The sequence below is a fragment of the Mustelus asterias genome, chromosome 1, assembly GCF_964213995.1.
Source record: "Mustelus asterias chromosome 1, sMusAst1.hap1.1, whole genome shotgun sequence".
Classification (NCBI taxonomy): domain Eukaryota; kingdom Metazoa; phylum Chordata; class Chondrichthyes; order Carcharhiniformes; family Triakidae; genus Mustelus; species Mustelus asterias.
In genome coordinates this window covers 169,588,064-169,610,031 of record NC_135801.1, presented here as the reverse complement: position 1 = coordinate 169,610,031, position 21,968 = coordinate 169,588,064, and the positions used below count along the sequence as shown (strand labels likewise).

At 40.6% G+C, this 21,968-nt stretch overlaps 2 protein-coding genes across 8 annotated transcripts in view; one reads left to right on the top strand and one right to left on the bottom strand.

Moving 5' to 3' along the window:
* The window catches only part of LOC144500199 (histone-lysine N-methyltransferase NSD2-like), a 108,144-nt gene extending 89,098 nt beyond the window's left edge, over nt 1–19,046 (top strand). For all 7 annotated transcript variants that reach the window (XM_078222908.1, XM_078222923.1, XM_078222899.1 and 4 more), the window contains exons 19-23: nt 1,004–1,120; nt 4,235–4,376; nt 5,880–5,986; nt 9,292–9,493; nt 17,949–19,046. In XM_078222908.1, coding sequence (XP_078079034.1) covers nt 1,004–1,120; nt 4,235–4,376; nt 5,880–5,986; nt 9,292–9,493; nt 17,949–18,235 — 855 coding nt within the window. In that variant the 3' untranslated portion in view covers nt 18,236–19,046. The remainder of the gene's footprint in view (nt 1–1,003; nt 1,121–4,234; nt 4,377–5,879; nt 5,987–9,291; nt 9,494–17,948) is intronic.
* LOC144500271 (uncharacterized) overlaps nt 1–21,968 on the bottom strand; it is a 116,512-nt gene that overhangs the window by 11,462 nt on the left and 83,082 nt on the right. The gene's annotated exons all lie outside the window — the stretch shown is intronic.

Below are 21,968 nucleotides of genomic sequence, written 5' to 3'. Positions count from 1 at the left end.
GCAGGAATGCATGGAAGGGATTAAAGATGAGACATGACAGAAATTGAACAGCCTTGAAGTTAACATGAAGCATTTGTTCATGTTTCTAAACATTCAGAATCTTAAAGCTTGCTGTACATTAAACTATAGGATTAGAATCTATTTGAGTAGCGCATTCTTGCTTCTGGAGAAGGCTGCTACAAGGTAAAACAAGACAATTTCAGAATTTGGTGCTGTGATTCTAGAGTTGAGGAATGCTTAACTTAGCCTCCTCTGAAACATTAAACTGTCTACCACGCAAAATTGATGTAATCTCACTTACATGTGAATGCACTAAACATATTTGCCTGTAGTCTCCATTTTAGCAGTCCTCGTAGCACATGTGATCATTAATTTTCACTGGAATAATCTAATTGGGAAGGAGTGATATTAAGGGCAAACAAATTTTGAAAACTTTGAGATGTAAAAATCCAATCTCCCTGATTTTTTTTTTTGAAAGTAGTTGATTTGTATACCTGTATCTTTAAGAAGTAATATCACCAGATGTTTTCTCTTAATATCAGCACAATCATGTAAGAAGCTTCTACTGTACAAGGACCAGAATAAAAATGCCCAGCCTTACTTATGGCTCTCATTTTGTTCACTTCCTATATTGTGTTCACTGTCTTGATGCCGATATGTTATACAGCTAATTGGCAATCTCTGTTATGTGACTGTTCAATCCAAAAGAGGATCCTTGAGGCAATATTAAAATTATGTTCAGTTATCTTGATATACTTGTGCAAGCAGTAACTATCTGGAGTATTGGTAAAGCCAAGGCAGAGCGATAGTGAAGTGCATTTGTGTTTTCAACATGCTGTGAGAAGCAACATTAAGATATCAGATTCACTTATGTTGAGATTCCAGTTCCTTCTCTTGAGCGAGGAGAGCAGAAATAGATTACTTTTAAATCTGCCAAGCTTGGTGGTGTGTGGTACAGGAGTTCGAATTACAGCTTTCCTGTTCCATGTTTTGTATCATTCAGGGAACGTTTGTAAATGAGTATGTGGGAGAGGTAATAGATGAAGATGAGTGCCGAGCAAGAATCCGGTTTGCCCAAGAACACAACATTGCCAACTTCTACATGCTCACAATTGATAAGGTAAAGTTAAATCTCTGCATTCGACCTCCTGTTTTGAAAGAGAATGGAAAGGAAGATTTGGGAATTTTTGACTTAAATTTAGGTGTTTTTAACATCCTTATTTTAATTGTTATACAGTAAGTTCTTTGTTGGAAATCTCAGCAAACCTAACGGCATCTGTGGAGAGAGAATAGAGCCAACGTTTCGAGTCTGACGAAGGGTCATCCAGACTCGAAATTTTGGGCGGCACAGTGGCACAGCTTTAGCACTGCTGCCTCACAGCTCCAGGGACCTGGGTGCGATTATCGGCTTGGGTCACTGTCTGTGGAGTTTGCACATTCTCCCTCTATCTGTGTGGGTTTCCTCCGGGTGCTCCGGTTTCCTCCCACAGTCCAAAGATGTGCAGGTTAGGTTGACTGGTCATGTTAAATTGCCCCGTAGAGTCCCGGGATGCGTAGGTTAGAGGGATTGGCAGGGTAAATATGTGGAGTTATGGGATAGGGCCTGGGTGAGACTGTTGACAGTGCAGACTCGATGGGCCGAATGGCCTCCTGCACTGTTGGGTTTCTATGATTTTTATGAAACATTGGCTCTAATCTCTCTCTGCAGATGCTGTCAGTTCTGCTGAGATTTTCCAGCATTTTCTGTTTTTGTTTCAGATTCCAGCATCCACAGTATTTTGCTTTTATCTTAGGTTCTTAACTTAATTGTGCTTCTGAAAAGTAGCAATTTTCTAGGCTGTCATTTGGGCAATGGTACAAATAGTTTAGGCTATTATGACTAAATTTGTTTTTTTTTTCAAATTTAACATCTAAAAATGATTGCTTGAGTTATGGATTGGACAGAGCAAACAACATCTGCTACTGATCCTGTATGTAAACCTAGATGACAGAGCAAATCAAAAGTGCAGAGCTGGGTTCTTTCTTTCTTTGACTGTTTTTAAGAACAAAGAATTCATACTTCTAACTCATGTCCAATTGGTTATTTTTTTACTCTCTCCCATTTCACCAGTTAAAATAGTGTATGATTGTCACCAGATGTGTTAGTAACAGAACTTTTCATGCATTGCTGAGCTTTCCCATGTGTGAGCAGCAATATTGTGGACCTGTAAACAGAATTAAACTAAAACCTTTTGTTGTTTCTTTAACCTTGGAACTTTTCTCTTTTTATTTCCAATTCTTGCACTCTAATTTCCACGTTTACTTTTGTTCTGCCTTTTCTGTATGTGTGTGTATGTATAGCATGTCCACCATGTGCTCTCAATTTATGAATTAAATTTAACATGATTTTTGGTGTATCTTTCTTGGAATGTGGTTGTCACTGGCAAGGCCAGCATTTGTTGTCCATTCCCAGTTGTCCTTAAACTGAGAGGTTGCTGGACCATTTCAGAGAGCAGTTAAAAGTCAACCACATTGTTTAAGGTAGCAAGAGTCTGATTGAAGGATTAAGCAAAGATGGAGAATAATATAAAACTGCATAAATATAAATAAAATGATGGATTTCAACAAAGCTGTCACTAGGATTTTTAGTAAAACTTACTGCTTGGATTGATTGTCACATATTGCAGTTCGAGTTATTTACCTGAATTACAGCTGAATAAAGTGTACTGGTAAGTGAAAAATTGAAGCACACTTAGAGCTGTGTTGAGAATTTTCCTTCCTGAGTTTGATTCTATGCAGAAATTGATTTTTTTTTTAACTGGTAGTTAATACAAGGTGATCAATTGAAAGTAAAGAACTTTTCATTACCCTCTGAATGCCCCAAAGTGCTTTATAATTGATTGAATATGTTTTAACTGTAGTCACTGTTGTGATGTAGACCAACTAATTTGTGCACAACAAGATCCCAAAATAGTAACGTGAGAATGACCAGGTAATGTTGCTTTGATGGTGTCATGTGATAAAAAGATGAGTGTGACAAAAACTCCTCCCATTATAAAGCCAAAGTACTCGCCCTACCATGAGTTTGAATGAGGCATAATTTCAAGTTTGAGACATATGCAGGTTGTATTAATCTAGTCAATTATGCCTCTTATGAGTTTGAATTTATACAGCATCTTCCATGACCACAGGCCTTCACAAGGTGCTTTATAGCCAGTGAACTACTTTTGAAGTGTAGTCACTGCTGTAATGTAGGAAACAGCCAATTTGCACACAGCAAGGTCCCACAAACATAAATAGTTAAATAACCACGTAACCTGTTTTAGTGATATTAGTTCAAGAATAAATATTGACCAGGATACAGAATAAATCCCATGCTTTTCTGAATAGCTTCATGGTATCCAGTACAGACAAGATGGGTTAATGGCTTCTTTCTGTTCCATAACTTTCCTATGGTTTTAAGATGGGGCTTTGATTTAATGTCTAATCCGAAAAACACTGCCTCCAAATGTGCAGCTCTTGTTCAGTTAGAACTAGGGTGTTTTCAAAGAAGCTGTCTCCTCTAGTGAGGAGCCCAGAGCCAAGGGGTCTGGGGTAGATGAAGATTAGAACTTACTGAATGGTGGAGCAGGCTCCTATTTCATATGTTTGTATGTAAGGGGTCACAGTAATAGAAGTATAGCTAGGCCATACAGAAATCAGGAAGCACATAACTCTCACATGGTTTATTGGGAATGTTAAAGCCTCAACCCAAAAAGCTTTGCTGGGTCCGTTAAAAAGTTCAACACAGATCAGACTTTTATTAGGTATGGGTATCAAGAGTTCCGGATCAACAGATTGTAAATAGAGTTAATGTACTGAACTGTGTTCTCTTTTGGTCCTTGGCCAAGGAGATTAATGATTCTGAAATAAATTTATTCCGATAACTGACCAGGTTAAAACATGATGATAACGTAGGATAAATTTGACACTGCCATTATTGGTAAGAAGAATATTGGGCTGGATAATTGCACTGCTTTGAAAATATTTCCATATATGTTTGTCCCATATTAATATATTTGTATTTGATTGGATCCAGCCTGTTTATACTATTGCATGTTTCTTCTTGTAGCTTGTGACTCAAGAGCATACCATTGCATACTGTCCTTTTTTTATTTTGTCACTAGTCCCTCTGTCAGCAAACACTTGCTGTCGAGTGTATCTACAGATGTTTAAAGACCCTACCAGCTTTGAATGTAACTGTTATCTATTTCAGGATCGAATAATTGATGCTGGACCTAAAGGGAATTATTGTCGCTTTATGAACCACAGTTGTCAACCCAATTGTGAAACACAGAAATGGACAGTGAATGGGGACACTCGAGTTGGGTTGTTTTCTCTCTGTGACATCCCAACAGGTAAGGGGGAAGTGAAGAAATTTTCAAAATAATATTGGCCTCTGTAACCTTGGGGCCACTCGGTACAATCTAGTTACTTTGGTATTTATGTCCCATATGTGTTTCCTTCTGCCACTCTTGTGAATCATTTTTCCTTTTCCCCCTGTGTTTATCTCACTTGTGGAGATGCCGGCGTTGGACTGGGGTAAACACAGTAAGAAGTTTAACAACACCAGGTTAAAGTCCAACAGGTTTATTTGGTGTGGCTTTTGTGTGGCTTTTGCTACCAAATAAACCTGTTGGACTTTAACCTGGTGGTGTTAAACTTCTTACTGTGTTTATCTCACTTGCCCTTAAATGGTCTTGTGCTATTTGCCTCAACTACTCCTTGTGATAGTGAGTTCCACATTCTTTCATATGCTTTGGGTAAGGCAGCTTCTCCTGAATTATCTGTGGGATTTATTAGCTATAATATATAAGGGCGGCACGGTAGCACAGTGGTTAGCACTGCTGCTTCACAGCTCCAGGGTCCCGGGTTCGATTCCCGGCTCGGGTCACTGTCTGTGTGGAGTTTGCACATTCTCCTCGTGTCTGCGTGGGTTTCCTCCGGGTGCTCCGGTTTCCTCCCACAGTCCAAAGATGTGCAGGTTAGGTTGATTGGCCAGGTTATAAATTGCCCCTTAGAGTCCTGGGATGCGTAGGTTAGTGGGATTAGCGGGTAAAATATGTGGGGGTAGGGCCTGGGTGGGATTGTGGTCGGTGCAGACTCGATGGGCCGAATGGCCTCCTTCTGCACTGTAGGGTTTCTATGATATTTATGACCCCTAGTTTTGATGTCTCCCACAAGTGGAAATAACTTCTCTACCTTTATGTTAGAAAATCCCATCATAGTCTTAAGGACCTCAATTTTTGCTCTCTAGAAATAAGAGCTCAGACTGTTCAGTTTTCTATGAGTATAATCTCTCATTTCTGGAATGATTGTTAGAAGTCCTTTTGCACCTCCTCTAAGCCCCCAATATCCTTTTCATAACATGGAGACCAGAGCAGTTCACAGTGGCTGAACCAAGGCTCAATACATGTTTAACATAAATTCTCTGCTTCTCAGTTCAGTCCCATTAGAAATTAACCCCAATGCTTGGTTTGCTTTTTCTATTGTTTTATTAGTCTGCATCATTGCATTTGGTGATTTGTGCCCTAGATCCCTTTGCTTCTCTACCCTTATAGGCAGCTAACCTTGACTAAATCAGTTATCTCTTCTGCTGTGTGGTTTGGGCTAGTTGAGTGATGGTATCACATCTGTTGTGTTGATGGCAATAGGACACACCATTTGAAAAATGGGTTTTATTGCCGATGAGCAGAAATTTCAAGTTGTCTGCTCGGCTCCTGATGTTTAGAACTTCCTTTGAAAGAAATCCAATAATTGGTGAAGAAAATCCTTTATCGTATTTGCATCGTTGGTAGCACAATGTTGCTAATTGTTAAAGAGGAAGAAGCATCTGTGTAATGTTTGTTTTTAACCCATAGGGACTGAGCTCACCTTTAATTATAATCTGGACTGTCTTGGCAATGAGAAGACTATCTGCAGGTGTGGTGCACCAAATTGCAGCGGATTCCTGGGGGTCAGACCCAAGGTATGATTAATTATTGCATCCAGGAATAAGCATATGTAATCAAGAAGGAAAATATTGTTTTTGAGTTCTGATTTTGCTTTAAAGCTTGTATAAGCCCACAAGCATCGAACGAAATAGCCTGCTTCTTAAAACAAAATTATTGCATTTTACCAGTTAAATTCATTTCACAATGTGTGATTTATCAAGGTGTTGCTTCATGAGCTGCCAAAGCTTTGGGAATTCCAACAGTTTTTCATACAGCAGTAGGTTTGTAGATTTGCAAGATCTATGGTAGATATACTACCATATAATCTACATATTCTACTTTACTGATTTGTGTTTGTGTACCCCAAAATCCTTTTGTTCTTCTGCATCATCTGGACTCGCTTATCTCCAGCAGCATGTGGCCCCCTTATTCTTCCTATCAAAATTCCGCATCTGCCAAATGGAAATATTTACCTGGTTCCTCATTTTGGGGAATGGATTACTACTAATTGAGCAGCCGAAAGCTATCTGCAGAGGGAGGGAACATCACTTTGTGTCCAACTGTGCACCTGTGAGCAGTAGAGATCAAAAGGGAGATTGGGAATATATGCAGCATAAAGTGGGCGATTCATTTGTTTTTACTCATACATGGGATGTGGGTGTCGCTGGTTGGGTTTGCAGTTATAGCCTAATATCTGGGTGCGCGCACGGTGATGTTAGGGGGGTGTTCCATGATTTTGACCCAGCAACAGTGAAGGAATGGTGACATATTTCCAGGTCAGGATGGTGAATGGCTTGTAGGGGAACTTCCATCCAGGTAGTGGTGATGTTCCCATGTGTCTGCTGCCCTTGTCCTTGGAGATGGTATTGGTCGTGGCTTTAGAAGATGCTATTTCAGGAGCCTTGATGAGTTGTCGTAGATGGTACACTGCTGCCACTGTGTCAGTGGTGGATGCAATGAATGTTTGTGGAGGGGGGCAGGAGACAGGTTCAATCAAATGAGTTGCTTTCTCCTGGGTGTCATAGAATCCCTACAGTACAGAAGGAGGCCATTCAGCCCATCGAGTCTGCACCAACCACAATCCCACCCAAGCCCTTTCCCGTAATTCCACATATTTACCCTGCTAATCCCCATGACACAAGGGTCAATTTAGCATGGCCAATCAACCTAACCTGCACATCTTTGGACTGTGGGAGGAAACCGGAGCACCCAGAGGAAACTCACAAAGGAGAGGATGTGCAAACTCCACACAGGCAGTGACCTGAGCCGGGAATCGAACCTGGGTCCCCAGCGCTGTGCAGCAGCAATGCTAACCACTGTGCCACCATGTCAAGCTTCTTGAGTGTTGTTGGAGCTGCGCTCATCCAGGAAGTGGAAAGTATTCCATCACACTCCTGATTTGTACCTTGTAGATGTTAGACAGGCTTTGAGGAGCCAGGAGGTGAGTTACTTGCTGCAGGATTCCTAACTCTGACCTGTTCATGTAGCTGCATTATTTATATGGCTAGTCCAGTTCAGTTCCTGGTCAATAGTAACCTCCCATGATGTTGATAGTGGGGAAATTCAACGATGGTAATACCATTGAATATCATGGGGAGACGTTGGACTCTCTCTTGTTGAAGATGGTCATTTCCTGGCACTTGTGTGGTGTGAGTCTTACTTGCCACTTGTCAGGCCAAGCCTGGATATTGTCCAGGTCTTGCTGCATTTGGACATGACTCCAGTTGTGAATGGTATTGAACATTATGTATTTTATCAGTGAGTATCCCCACTTCTAACCTCATGATGGAAGAAGGTCATTGACAAAGCAGCTGAAGATGGTTGGAGGCTAGGACACTATCCTGAGTGACTCCCACAATGGTGTCCTGGACTGAGATGATTGACCTCCATTAACCATTTTCCATTGTGCTAGGTATCACTCCAACCAATGGAGAGTGTTCTTCTCGGGCTCCTTGATGCTGCCTTTGGTCAAATGCTGCCTTGACGTTAAGGACAGTCACTCTCACCTCACCTCCAGAGTTCAGTTCTTAAACAAAGAGCAATCCAGTTTGTACAGAAATGTCAAAAACTGTTCCCATGCTCGTTGTAAAAGGAATTTATTTGCTTAAATCAGTTGTTCAATATGATGTAAAAAATACCAGCTTCTAATTAGTGTAGTATTTGATTTGGACATTTTTTTCTCTGGTTCTGATAATGGTGTTTTAGTTTGACTTTGAAGATCATTTGTTACAATTTTAAATAAATTATAGAAATGTATCCATATGGAAGTGATAAGAGACTGAAAAATTGAGACCTAATTTTAATTGCCTTATTCGCACATCTCTCCATTTAATGTCTGCTGATATTTCTCTGGCCTCAATCTTGAGTGCTTTGTGCTATAATGCAGTACTCCCATCTGAAGGAACATTCATGGCTTCACCATCTTGCTTGTGAAGTCCTGCAGTTGTGTGCTGCAATCTATGAATACTACATATATCTCCATTCCCCTTTTATACATCTGCAAGTACGATTCATTGACAGTTCTTTCGTGCTGCATAGAACCATTTGAGGAACCTAATCAGTTTCATTTTATTCCGGATTTTCCAAATGCCAATGTTTATAGAAGCAACTGAGGACATGGGTCCTATCCATGCCAAAAGATTTTGGCTCCTATTTGTGTTTGCAAACTAATAGTTAAAAAGGCCACAAGAGGATTGTGGGTGCCTGGAACTCACTGCTAGGGGAGGTAGTGGAAGCAGATACGATAGTGACTTTTAAGGGAGTCTTGACAAATACATGAATAGGATGTGAATGGTGGGATATGGTCTCCAGAAGGGTCGGGGGTTTTAGTTGAGATGGGCAGTATGGGTCGGTTCCAGCGTGGAGGGCCAAAGGGCCTGTTCCTGTGCTGTAATTTTCTTTGTTCTTAAATTTTTGTCATCCAGCTCTTGTAACATCCAGGTAAACTTATTGAATCAAGGATTTGTTGAAATGTATTGTAATGGGGTAAAGGTTAGAAGAGAAATTACGGGATCCAGGCTTACCTGTTGAAGTGAAATGCTCATAAAATGGACAATAGAAGAAAGGCACATCAGCCCATGTTACCTCTGTATTTGTATTTGTTTTCCTGCATAAGTAATTTTTTTAAAATGTAGTACTTACTGTTGCAGCACAACTATTGGCGGAAATGTACTCTTGATGACTGGTAAGTGATGCAGATGCTAATTGACAAAACCATCACTATACCAGTCATAAGAACCATTATGACACTCTGCTAGTACTTTGCAATTGGTGTTTTCTTGCTGTAATTCTTGCAAATAAATCCACAAATCTAATTTAAGCATTATTTTTAATTTCACAGAATGCAAGCAATGGCTCAGATGACAAAGGAAAAAGGGGGAAAAAGAAAATGCGAAAACGCAAATCAAAGGGTGAAGGGAAAAAAGAGCATGAGGATGAATGCTTCCGCTGCAGAGATGGCGGAGAACTTGTACTATGTGACAGAAAAATTTGTTCAAAGTCATATCACCTATCCTGCCTCAGTCTTACAAAGCCTCCATTTGGTAACTGAAACTCTTGAGAATTGCACTGTTTTGAAGACTCCTCTCTATGCAATGTTATCTCTTCTCAGAAAATTATTTGTGTGAGAGAAATTTCTTTCCTACGTTTCGAGAGATGAAGTAGTGAGTTCACAAAAACTTAGATGAGGAAGCCGAACGTTTTTATTCATTCACAGGGTATGGAAGCTGCTGGCAAGGGCAGCTTTTATCGTCCATTCGTAATTGCTCTTCAGAAAATAGAAACTGCTTTCTCAATCCCCTAGAGACCATCTGGTAAAAGTACACCCATCGGTTGTTAAAGGGGGGGAAGGTGGAATTTCCATAATTTTGACCAGTAACACTGAAGAAACAAGGATATATTTGCAATTCAGAATGGTGTGTGACTTTAGATGATGGTGTTTCCATGCACCTACTGCCCATGTTCTAGGTGACCGAGGTTTCGGGTGTGCAAGGTACTTGCACAGAAGCTTGACAAGTTGCATTTTGGAGATGGTACACATTGAAGCTGTGGTGTTCCATTAATGGAGAGAGTGAATGTTTAAAGTCATGGATGGGCACCAGTCAAGTGGACAGCTTAGTCTTGGATGGAGCCCAGCTTCATGAATGGTGTTTGAACTCCACCTGTCTGGGCAAGTGGAGAGTATTCCATCACACTTTGCTTTGTATTTGGCGGAAATGTTTTGGGAAGTCAAAAGATGAATCATTCACTTTAGAAAACCCAGCCTCTGATCTACTCTTGCAACCAGAGTATTTATTTTACGTGGCTGGTCCAGTTAGGTTTCTGGGCAGTGATGCTGATGGTGGTGTATTCAATGATAAAGTGATTGAATGCCACAGGAGGTGGTTCTTTTTTTTTTGTTGGAGATGGTCATTTCCTGGCACTTGTGTGTCTGCAGATGTTATTTGCCCAAGCCTAAATGTTGCCAAGTTCTTGCTGCATGCATTGTCTGAGGAATTGCAAATGGGACTGCATACTGTGCAATCCTACTTCTGAACTCATGATGGAGGGAAGGTCATTGAAACAACCGAAGATGGTTTAGTCGAGGACCCTAAGGAATTCCTGCATTTTGGGGCTGAAATAATCCTCCAACAGCAACCAGCATCATCTTTTGTGCGAGGTATGACTCCAACCAGTGGAGTTTCCTCAAATCCCAACAATTTCAGTTTTTCTAGGACTGCTTGAGGCCACACTTGTTTAAACTTGATGCTAAGGGCAGACACTTTCAACTCATCTCTGTACTGGAGCAGCTTGGCTAGTGGTGTGGCTAGCTTTTGAGCACAAGGCTTCAACACCACAGCGAAATGGAACCCACAGCCTTTGCTATTTCCAGTACCCTCAGCCAATTTTTGATATCACATGGAGTAAATCGCACTGGCTGAAAACTGGCCTCTGTTATGGTGGGTCCTCCTCACCTTCCAGAGGAGGCCAAGATGAATCATTCATTTGGTACTTTTGGAGATGGTTAGAAGATCTTCTGTCTTGTCATTTGCACTCCTGCTAGGCACTGCCGACATTGAAGATTTATCTTCCTCCTCTTATTATTTTATTCAGCGAATGGAAACCCCTGAGGCCAGAAATAGCTGCCTCATTTGCTGAGTTTAAGGTGAGTAGTCCACCACCCAGTCTATAAAGAGGACGTTCCTTGGTAACATGCAGCATTGTTCCTGTTACGATAAGTGGATAACTAGTTTGTACAAAGACTTGTGCGGTGGATGTTGGTTGCACAGGTGCCATGGTCTGTCCTGAATCTGTTTCGCAAGGACCACTCGCTGTGGTAGGTCAAAGCCTGCCATTCAACAAGTGGGGTTTGTCACAAAGAACTTGTTTATGACTTCCCATGTTTCCTATTCCTTGATCCAAAGGATGTTTGCTTGTAGGTCTTGCTCAGGAATGTTGCTCCATATGAAGTGCTGAGATGGAAGGTAGGCAGTAGGTTGAAGAGGTCACCATGGCGTGGTATGTGAGGTGAAACATGATGGTTTCAATCAGCTTGTGGGTTTTCGTCAGTTGATGAATGTGTGGGAGAGTGATGTTTGCGAGGGCAGGAAGTTGGAATGGGCTGTTGAATGTAGGGTTCTAGTGATGATGCATATTGTTGCATTCAACTGAGTGTGATGAGCTTTGTCAGACTGGTTCACAGTACCCTGCTGCAGCGTGTGATGGGGCATGTATTGTGGCAGTAGCATTGGATCCATCAAGTTTAGTTAATAGATTGTTTCTGGTTTTGACCTTTGCTGCTGTTTTCTTCCTTCTGTCAGTTGTTTTGTTGGCCCACCTCTATTTATGGCCAGGCATGAAGCATTTGTAGAGCTTTGATCTGATCCATTGGATGTGGGACAATTGCAGCCATTTCAATGATCAATGATGTGAAATTGGACCTCAAAAACATTAGGAAGCTTTCTCACAAAAATGGTGTATGGGCAGATCAAATTTCCATGACAATTTTGATTTAAAAAGGGCAGCACGGTGGCACAGTAGTTGGCACTGATGCCTCACAGCACTAGGACCCGGGTATGATTCTAGCTTTGGGTGACTGTGTGGAGTTTGCACGTTCTCTCCGTGTCTGTACGGGTTTCCTCCACGTGCTCTGGTTTCCCTCTTCAGTCCAAAGATGTGCAGGTTAGATGGATTGGCCATGTTCAATTGCCCCTTGGTGCCCATAGATGTGTAGGTTAGGTGGATTAGCCATGGTAAATGCAAGGGGCTACATGGGAGGCGGGGAATTAGCAGATCTAAAGATAAGGGGATGTTGGAGCTCAAGAGAGAACTAGTCAATATTATGGACTCATGCCATTCTGTCCCACTTCATCCTTTGTTCACTCAGGAATTTGTTCTTAACTGCAGCTAATTATATTTTGAGTTTCATTCAGGTCAGCAGAGTGTTAAAGTATTTAGAAGGAATGACCAAAAATGTCCTGACATAGCAAAATGTTTTGTTGACCCTACTTGACAGTGGGATGTATTGAGATGGAGGCAAGTGTTGGAAGTAATGAGAATAATTATTTCACTCAACAATATTAGTGGAAGGATGAAAAACAAAAGAATTCTGATGAGGATGAATAATCCTCCACTTTCAGGTCGCTACATCACTAGCTAATGCAGTACTACAGACTAATTAATATAGAAACATGTACCCTTTGTTTTAGGAATTTTAGTAACATATATACCATCTCAGATTGTTTCAGTTTTTGGACAATTATTCAGTCCAATCCCTACCACTTTCACCATCCATACTTACCACGAACAGTTTAAATGTTTAAAAGAAAATCTGAGTAACTACAAGGTTACTCTGGATAAATGGAATCCCCATTGTACAATTATTTTTTCAATTTGATATATGCTGGGGTTTTTCCTCAGTAAATGAGGTAGAATAAATGAGTCTTGTGTATTGTCAGTACAAACTATTCTCACATTTTAAGTGTAGACAAGAGTTCAGCTGATAAGTCAGGATGAGAAAGATCATCCACCCAGAATAATCTTGGGAGCACTACAATCCAGCCCCCAAACCCCTAGTCCTGATTTCAGCAATCAGTTGGGTCTGAAAACTATGCAATCTTATAGTGCTCAAAGAGGTTATTTACCCTGTTGTGCCTGTATCAGTTCTTTGAAAGAGCTATCGAATTAGTCTCACTTTGTTGTTTCTTATAGCCCTTAAATAATTTTCTGGATTCTCACCTTCATTGCTCTGTCTCTATCTTTGTATTAACCACTTTTGTGTGAAGAACTTGCTAATATAACTTTACACATCTTTCCTCATTTGAACTTGTCACCTCTTTTCTACTCTAGATTAAATTGAAAGGAGTTTAGATTTGTCTTTTCCACATGTAATAACTTTTATACCTGTATTGGATCACCTTTCGGATGCTTCCTTGCAAAGCTGAAAAACCCTAAGGGCCTCTGTCTTAAAGCATTGGTCTTTTATAGTACATCTTCAATAATTCCCTAGATTCTGGAAAGGTCCTGGTGGATTGTAAAACCGCCAATGTAACACCACTATTCAAAACAGGAGGGAGACGGAAAGCAGAAAAATATAAGCTGTTAGCCTAGCATCTGTCGTGGAGAAAATGAGGAAAATTAAGGAGTTATTAGCAGAATACTTTGAAAATTATAATATTACTATCAGGCAGAGTCAACATGGTTTTGTGAAAGGGAAATTGACAAATTTACAGGAGTTCTTATCTTCAAAGGGGAACCAGTCGATTTTTGGATTTCCAAAAGGCACTGATAAAGTGCCACATAAGAGGTGACTGCATAAGATAAGAACTCAGTGTTCGGGGTAATATTAGCACGGATAGAAGATTGGCTACTTACAGGGAACAGATTTGGGATAAATGGGTTGGCTATCTAGTAACTAGTGGAGTGCAAGAGGGATGAAGAGAGACTGGATTGACTGGGCTTGTACTCACTGGAATTTCGAAGAATGAGAGGCTATCTCATAGAAACACAAAGTCCTGATGGATCTGGACAGGCTCGATGCAGGAAGAATGTTCCCGATGTTGGGGAAGTGCAGAACTAGGGGTCACTGTCTAAGAATAAGGGTAAGATATTCAGGACTAAGATGAGGAAGAACTTCTTCACTCAGAGTTGTGAACCTTTGGAATTCTCTACCACAGAAAGCTGTTGGGACCAGTTTGTTAGATATGTTCAAGGGGGAGCTGGACGTGGCCCTTGAGGCTAAAGGGATCAAGGGGTACGGAGAGAAAGCGGAAGTGGGATACTGAGAGTGCATAATCAACCACAGTCATATTGAATGGTGGTGCAGGCCCGAAGGCCGAATGGCCCTCCTGCACCTATTTTCTATGTTTCTAAGTACTAGGGCCCCATCAGTTTACAATCTATATTAATGACTTGGATGAAGGGACTGACTATTGTAACCAGATTTGCCGATGATACAAATAGGCAGGAAAGCAAGTTGAGGAGGAAACAGAATCTGCAAAAGGGATTATAGATAATTTAACTAATGCCCAAATATTTGGTGGATAGAGTATAATGTTGGAAAATGTGTGCTTGTCCACTTTGGCAGGCATAATAGAGAAGCGGAATGTTATTTAAAAGGAGAAATTGCAGAATGCTGCAGTACAGAGCAATCTGGGTGCCTACAAGGGTACCAAAAGGGTAGCATGCAGGTACAGTAATTAGGAATGCAAACTGAATGTTAGTCTTTATCGCAAGGAGAATGGAGTATACAAGTAGGGGAAGTCTTTCTGAAGCTATTGGTGAGACCACACCCCAGAGTACTGTGAACCATTGTGGTCTCCTTATTTGAGGGGTATACTTGCATTGGAAGCAGTTCCGAGAAGGTTCATTCCTGAGTTTTTATGAGGAAAGTTTGAACAGCTCGGCCCTAGACTTATTGAAATTTAGAAGAATGAGAGGTTATCTTACTGAAACAGATAAGATTCTGAGGGGGTTTGACAAAGTGGATGTTTTCTCTTCCTCTCATCAGGGAATCCAGTACCGGGGGCACAGTTTAAAAATAAAGGATCTCCCATTTAAGAACATTGAAAAGGAATTTCAATTCTCATAGGCTCATTGGTCTTTGGGTTTCTCTCCCACTGAGAGCAGTGGAAGCTGGATCATATTTTTTATGATCTTATGAACACAGAAACATTGTGTACAAATGCACATGTCATTAAAAGTGACGGTAAAGGAAAGGAAACCATAAAAAGAGAGATGGAATAGCTGATTCCTCCTGTTCCTATTTCTTATGATCTTACTAGGGATCAGTCGTGTGACCGTTCTCCACATTGCTTCCATCATTTGAATATTTTGCTTGTCTCCCAGTAATTAGAAAAGGACACATTATTCAAGGCGTGGGCCTTCCCTTCAAGATCACTGTGCAGTTTGACCATTACTTCCTTTGTCTAGTATTCTACTGTTTTGTCTGGAAACTTCAACATTCTTTGGAATTGTTGTTTGCTGTTCTGCATTGTTTGGACATGTTGAGCACTGAGTCTACCAAGACCCTTGGGTCTCCTTCAACTTCATTCTCAGCTGTTTCAACATCCTTCGTGGAGTACATGTTTCTTCCATATTTTCTCTTCCCAGGCAGTAATTTCACACTTGTTAAATTTAATCTGCCGTTGTCTGCCAGTGTGTACTGTTGTCCAGCTGGGGTCAAATAAGGCTATGCCATTGCACAGATGCTCTTCTCCGTCTTCCCTACTATAATGCTCCATCTCGCCCTCAGCAAGTTTTCCACTGGAGTGGAGCTAAACTACAGAACAAATAGGAATCTGTTTAACTTCTGCCACCTGCAGGCTAGATCCAAGATCATCCCATCCTCTGTCATTGAACTACAGTATACAGACAGCACTTGCGCCTATGCGCACATGGAGGCTGAGCTCCAAGCCATTGGCAACACCTTCACCAAGGCGTATGAGAGCATAGGCCTTAGACTAAACATCCATAAGCCAACCTGCCCCCACCACACAGCAATGTCCCCCCGGTTATCAAAATCCACGATGAAGCCTTGGACAACATGGTCACTTTCCATACTTTGGAGCCCACTGTCAACCATTGCAGACAGCGACAAGGTTCAACACCCCCCTCAGTGTGCCAGCCCAGCCTTTGGTCGCCTGAGGAAGACAGTATTTGAATACCAGGACCTTAGACCCAGCACCAAGCTCATGGTCTACAAAGCATTATTAATACTCGCCCTTCCATATGGCTCAGAGATGTGGACTATGCACCGCAGGCAACTCAAAACCCTGGAGAAGTATCACCAGTGCTGCCTCCACAAGATCCTGCAAATCCATTGACAGGATAGGCACACAAGTGTCCATGTTCTCACTCTGGTCAGCATTGAAGCATTGACTATGTTCGATCAGGGCTACTGGGCAGGCCACATCATTCGCATGCCTGAAACAAGTGCTTTTTTTGGAGCTTTGACATGGCCAGCAAGCCTCAGGTAGGCAGAGGAAACACTTAAAGGACATCCTCCGACCCTCCTCGAGTGCAACATTCCCACCAACACCTCGGAAACCCTGACCCATGACTGCCTGAAGTGGAGGAAAAGCATCTGGGAAGGAGCTGAACACAGTTTTATCGCCAAGGGCAAACTGAAGCCAAGCATCGACAGTGCAATTAGTGCGTGATGACCAGGGCATCCACCCACCCACTCCTCCAGCCACCATCTACCCCATCTGTGATGGAGGTCGCATATTAGACCCCTCAGTCACCTGAGAACTAATTTTTAGTGTGGAAGCAAGTCATCCTCAACTCAAGGGACTACCCAAGAAGAAGACTATATTTTGTGAGATGCTTTCTCCAGCTCTACTGCTCTCCCGATTTTAGCATCAACTGCAAATGTAACTAATTTACATTGGATTTCTAATTCCAAGTCATTGACCTAAATCAGTAACAGTAATGGTCTTAAGATCCAGTGCCTTCGGACACCCAAACAGTACTTTCCAGCCCTCCCATGCCAATGCAACAGGCACAACTTGAACAATGCATGTTGTTTTCTACCCTATTTCTTATAGCCAAGAAATTGCCCGAAAATCCACCACTTTGCACCCTCTGTGTGAAATTTTGTTAGGTGCCTTAGGGTGCAATATTTTTGAAACGTGCACGGTTCACTTGCGTGTCACATTCTCAAGTAATTCAAGAGGGCTGAGGGCTGGTCAAATAGGATCTTCCCTTTCTGTATCCATCCTTTATTACAGTTTACTGACTTATTATACAGTCTTCAAGTTTACACTGGACCAATTCCATTATTTTATGTAAAGTTGAATACTGATGTTTCTATGGTCTGAGCCTTAGTTATTTTCCTTTTTAAATATGGACATCATTGACCAGTTTTCAGTCCATTCGGGCCTTTCCGATGTCCAGCAACTCCTGATGATTGTGCACACTTTACATATTTCCTCCAGGGTCTCCTTCATGTTTCTGGATAAATAGCACAGAAATGTAATGTTTTATTGTCCTTTCGTCCTTAAAGGCTTGCATCTCATTTGTGACCAAAATCATTTTTTTTCCCTCATTAACTCTGTTTGCCTGGAGAAGGTATGTTGCTTATGTCTTTCCTTGTGAATCCATGGCACATGTAATCATTCAGTGATTGTCCTCTGATACAGGTCTCCCTACATGTTTAAACTTCTTGTCTTATGTCTGGCTAACAGTTTCTGTTAAAGTTCTGAAAAAATTAACTGTTTTGTATCAGTGACAATATATTTTTCTGCTGTATCAATTAGCAGCATGTTTTAGTCCTACCTCCTATATCCTAATTTTATGTTGTAAAAAAGGTTTTGTTTGTTCACATTACATCAAAATCTTTGTGAATAGGGAAAATGAATTTCTGAGTACTGCAATAAATGTGTGATTTTTGTTTTGAAGTGATCTGTGGAGCAGAACGGATATCCACGTGTACTAGACTTATCTAAACAAAAATATATATTAACAAGTAACCTGTTCTCTTTTGCACCATCACTAATTTATATTTTACTATTGTTTCAGGAAAATGGGAGTGCCCATGGCACCACTGTGATGACTGTGGAAAACCCTCCGTTGTTTTTTGTCAATTCTGCCCCAACTCTTTCTGCAAGGATCACGAGGAAGGAACGATGTTCAGGTCCACAATTGATGGACGTGCTTGCTGCTGCGAACATGACCACTGCAACATGGCAGAACCTCTGGAACGATGCAAAAACCCAGAGACCAATCCTTCCCTGAATGAGACAGTGAAGTTAGAGTCCAAGAATCCCAAAACCAGCAATCATATGCCAGTTGGAAAAGCACAGTGAATTACTTGAACTGTAGTGGGAATTGATGTTGATTTGATAATTACTACCAGAGACGCTCCTCACAACTTGCAATGCAAGAACTGTTTGCAGGGAAAGGCATTCTTGATTCAGCTGAGCCATCTCCAGCAGTTCTCAACTGCATCTGCACTGATAACTCAGGACTGTGGCTAGAGAACTCACAGTAACCGGACAGAAAAACTACACAGCATTATGTTAACACTGGGAATCTTTGTTGAAAATATCCCTCCTATGAAATATTGAAAATGGGAGGTAGATTTAAAAGACCAAAATATAAATTGGGATTGAAACTAGAAATTAATAGCATTTATCAATCATTAAAAGTGTTAGAAATATGATACTGAAAGAAATGACACTATTAGTTGCTCTTCATTGTGTTTGTATGCGTTAGTGTAGTTTACATTAATAGTTCAGTATCTTTTGTAACTCTGCTGGTCTTTATTGCAGTGCATAGATAATCACTCGTTCAGTGTTTTAAAATACCTTCTCTTCAGGGCTGTTTGAACTGTTTAAGTGTGTGACCGCAGGGATTGAAACTGTATTACTGTAGCCAGTAAATGCAACAATTGTGGGTCTTTTACTGGAAAAATTCTGGTCAGGCAAGTTTTATTTAAACCAACTGTAATAACAGCAAATACAAGTTCTGTTTAGTCAGATATGTACCGAACTGTGAACCATGTTCACCTTAATTGAAATGTTTTAGATTCTTGTTTGTGTTTCTTCTAGTTTTGTTTTTTTTTTGGTTCATCCTTTGGAGGTTCCAGGAGCTTTTTAAACTTCTGTCTTTGCAATATCCTATGAGAAAGACGCCAACTGTTTATAGATCAGAGATGTATCCTTTAATTCTGCTTTGCTCAAAGCACTGCTCATAGAGTTCAGTCTCTAGTTTTAACTTTTTGTACTCCATATATTCCCATACCACTTTTGTAGCTCGAGCTGAGGTCCAAGAGTGGCCAGTCCACAGCAGGAGAACTTCCAGGTTTATTGACATTGTTTATAACACATGTAAACAAACTGGTTTGTTGGCAAAAGTTTTTAATCATATTTTATTTGAATATAGCCAACAGCATTGCCTGTGTCTTCATTTGACAGCTGTGGCTGCCACTTCGAGAATTCCTCGAGGAATGACTAATGAAATTCATAGGCTTGTTGTGAGATGAAAACAAAATGTGTTCCATCGCTGAATGATGATGAATGCGTTTTTATCTCACTGACTGGGTACACTATTTCCCACTTGCTGTCATGTTGTATTATTGCTTAGATGTGTGCGTGCTGTTTTGTAAAAAGAAAAAAATATTTGAGTTTACTGGATGAAGTTTGGGTCACTTGTAACTCAGATTCACCGAGCACACAATTTAAGTTTCCAAAGCCAGAACTGAAGATTCACTACTGCTGGTTCACACAAATATGTTGTGTTAGGGAACATAACTTCTCCCTTCTACAATGTCTGCCTACACTGTCAGGAAGAAGATTAATGCAATACAACATTCAAAGGTCGAACTGTCCTTCTGCCACCTATTTAGATATTTTTTTTAATTGCTTTAGTTTTAATTGGTAAAATTGTTCTGTTTCCACCATGACCGCCGGTGCAGTTTTTTAAGGCAGCAAGCCAATCCAAAAGTAGTCATAAAAATAACTGGCTTTTGGACTTAATTCCATTATGCACTTTTCAGCCAACAACCTGATGGGTTTCATTTTCCACCCCTGTGGAAATACTCAGGATGGTGCTCTTCTTTCCAGGATGATTGTGAGAGGTACCTCATGTTTAACTATTTTGTACACTTGTAACAGTCTGACCACATAGTTAGTTTAATTGCGCTCTTTAAAAAATGTTTATACTTGCAGTACAAACGGACTAATAGTAAATGATTGGAGAACTATGGAAGACTGCTGCGTGCAAGTAGCCAGCTGAAAGAAATAGTGTTTAGAATTTATCCCTAAAGGTATAAAGCAGCAACCTGAACTGAAAATAGTTTTGAGTTCTGAAGATACTGGTTGAGGGCAGATTGAATAAGATGCATGGGAAGAGCACTTCAATTTTTTTGACTCCAGTTGTTGTAAGTGAATTGATGCCAATAAGTTTGCAGGTAGTTTTGAAATAAAAGCATCCCAGTGGTTCCTGTTGTACAGTCAAAGCTAGCTTCAGCTGGTCTTCAAGCCCAAGTGTCCTCCCATCTTGACCAGGCTACCATATTTTTCGCAACTGGCGACATTGGGTTAATAAAGCAAACCTAACCTGACTCTGGAAACATACTTCCTATCAGATACTCATTGATTGTCAATGGCCATATCAAGTCTGATGTCCAATATCTTAACAGTTTAGATATTGTGAAATTGATGTGACAAACATAACTAAATTTCTCTTTCTTCATAGTCAGTGGATGGAAAATATGTACTGAGCTAAATCGTATTGATGCCCTAAGTAACTACCAATATGGTTTTCTCAGGATTGAAAAATGGTTTCTGACTGAGTTCAGTCTAAAAGCAGTTGTAGTTAATTTTGGCTAGGAGAAGACTTTCACAGAAATCTTATGAACCAAAGCCGATGTAAAACGAACACGGTCTGATATTGGCAACCACTTTCAGACATTTTGATCTAAACCGATATCAGGCCTGCTAGATAAGTAAATTATGAGCCAGATATCTGTTGTTAGATTCTTTCATACAAATTGGGAAGCAATGAGCAGGAGGATTCTTCAGCTGCTAAGTAAAGATCAGTCCTTTGAAAAATTTCTCTGAAAACAGGAGTCCCAGTTTGTGATCCTTGCTGCTTGTGCAGTGCAGATCCTTAATCTGAAGATGTGCGCAAATTTCCACCATAAAAGGTTTTGCAGGTGAAATTAGTCATTGCCTACGCCACAAGAAGTGTTCAAGTAATCAGCCAGTGTAAAAATAAAAAGCTCTGACCATGCTATTGCACAGACCAATTCCACCTCCTTTAACACATTTAATCTTAACTCAGTGTTGAAACTGTTGTGAAAATTAGATTTGTAGAATTGGTACTAATGGGATTTAATTTGAACTTCATTTGACTCAGTTAAGCTTGAATATGTAGTATAATTTCTCTAACTGGTTTGTACATGTTTAAATCGAAGCAACAACCAGGCAACAATTGTGTGTCTTGAGTTCATGATCTTATGGGACATAACATACTGAAGCTGCTGTATGCTTTTTTTCACTGTGCACCTCAACAAGATTTTATTTTTTGAAGTTTTGTATTAAAAGACTTGCTTACCTAGAATTGCAGCCCATCATTTAAATGTCAGTTAACTTTTGTGGCTGAGAACAAACTCAACCATGAAGGTGTGATTTGGTGTCCCTCAGAGGTCGGTGTTAGGATCACTGATTTTTAAAAAAAATCATAAATGGCTTGGGTATATGGACATATTTCTGCCGATAGTGAAACTAAGAACTGTAAACAGTGAGGTTGGTAATAGGTTTCAGGAAGACATACAGACAGGTGAGATGAGTTTCCAAAAGGTATTTGATGAGAAAAGTTATTACACAAGATAAAGGTTCATGGATTGATCATGGACAGAAGATTGGTTAATGAATAGGAAGCAAAGAGTGGAGATTATTGGGACATTTTCAGGTTGGCAAAGATACGCGCTGAAGCCTCAGCTATTTACAAACTTACACACGATTTGGGTAAGGAGGCAGAGACCAAGTTTGCTGAACATGCAGAGTTAAGTGGGAATGTAAGCTGTGAGAAGGA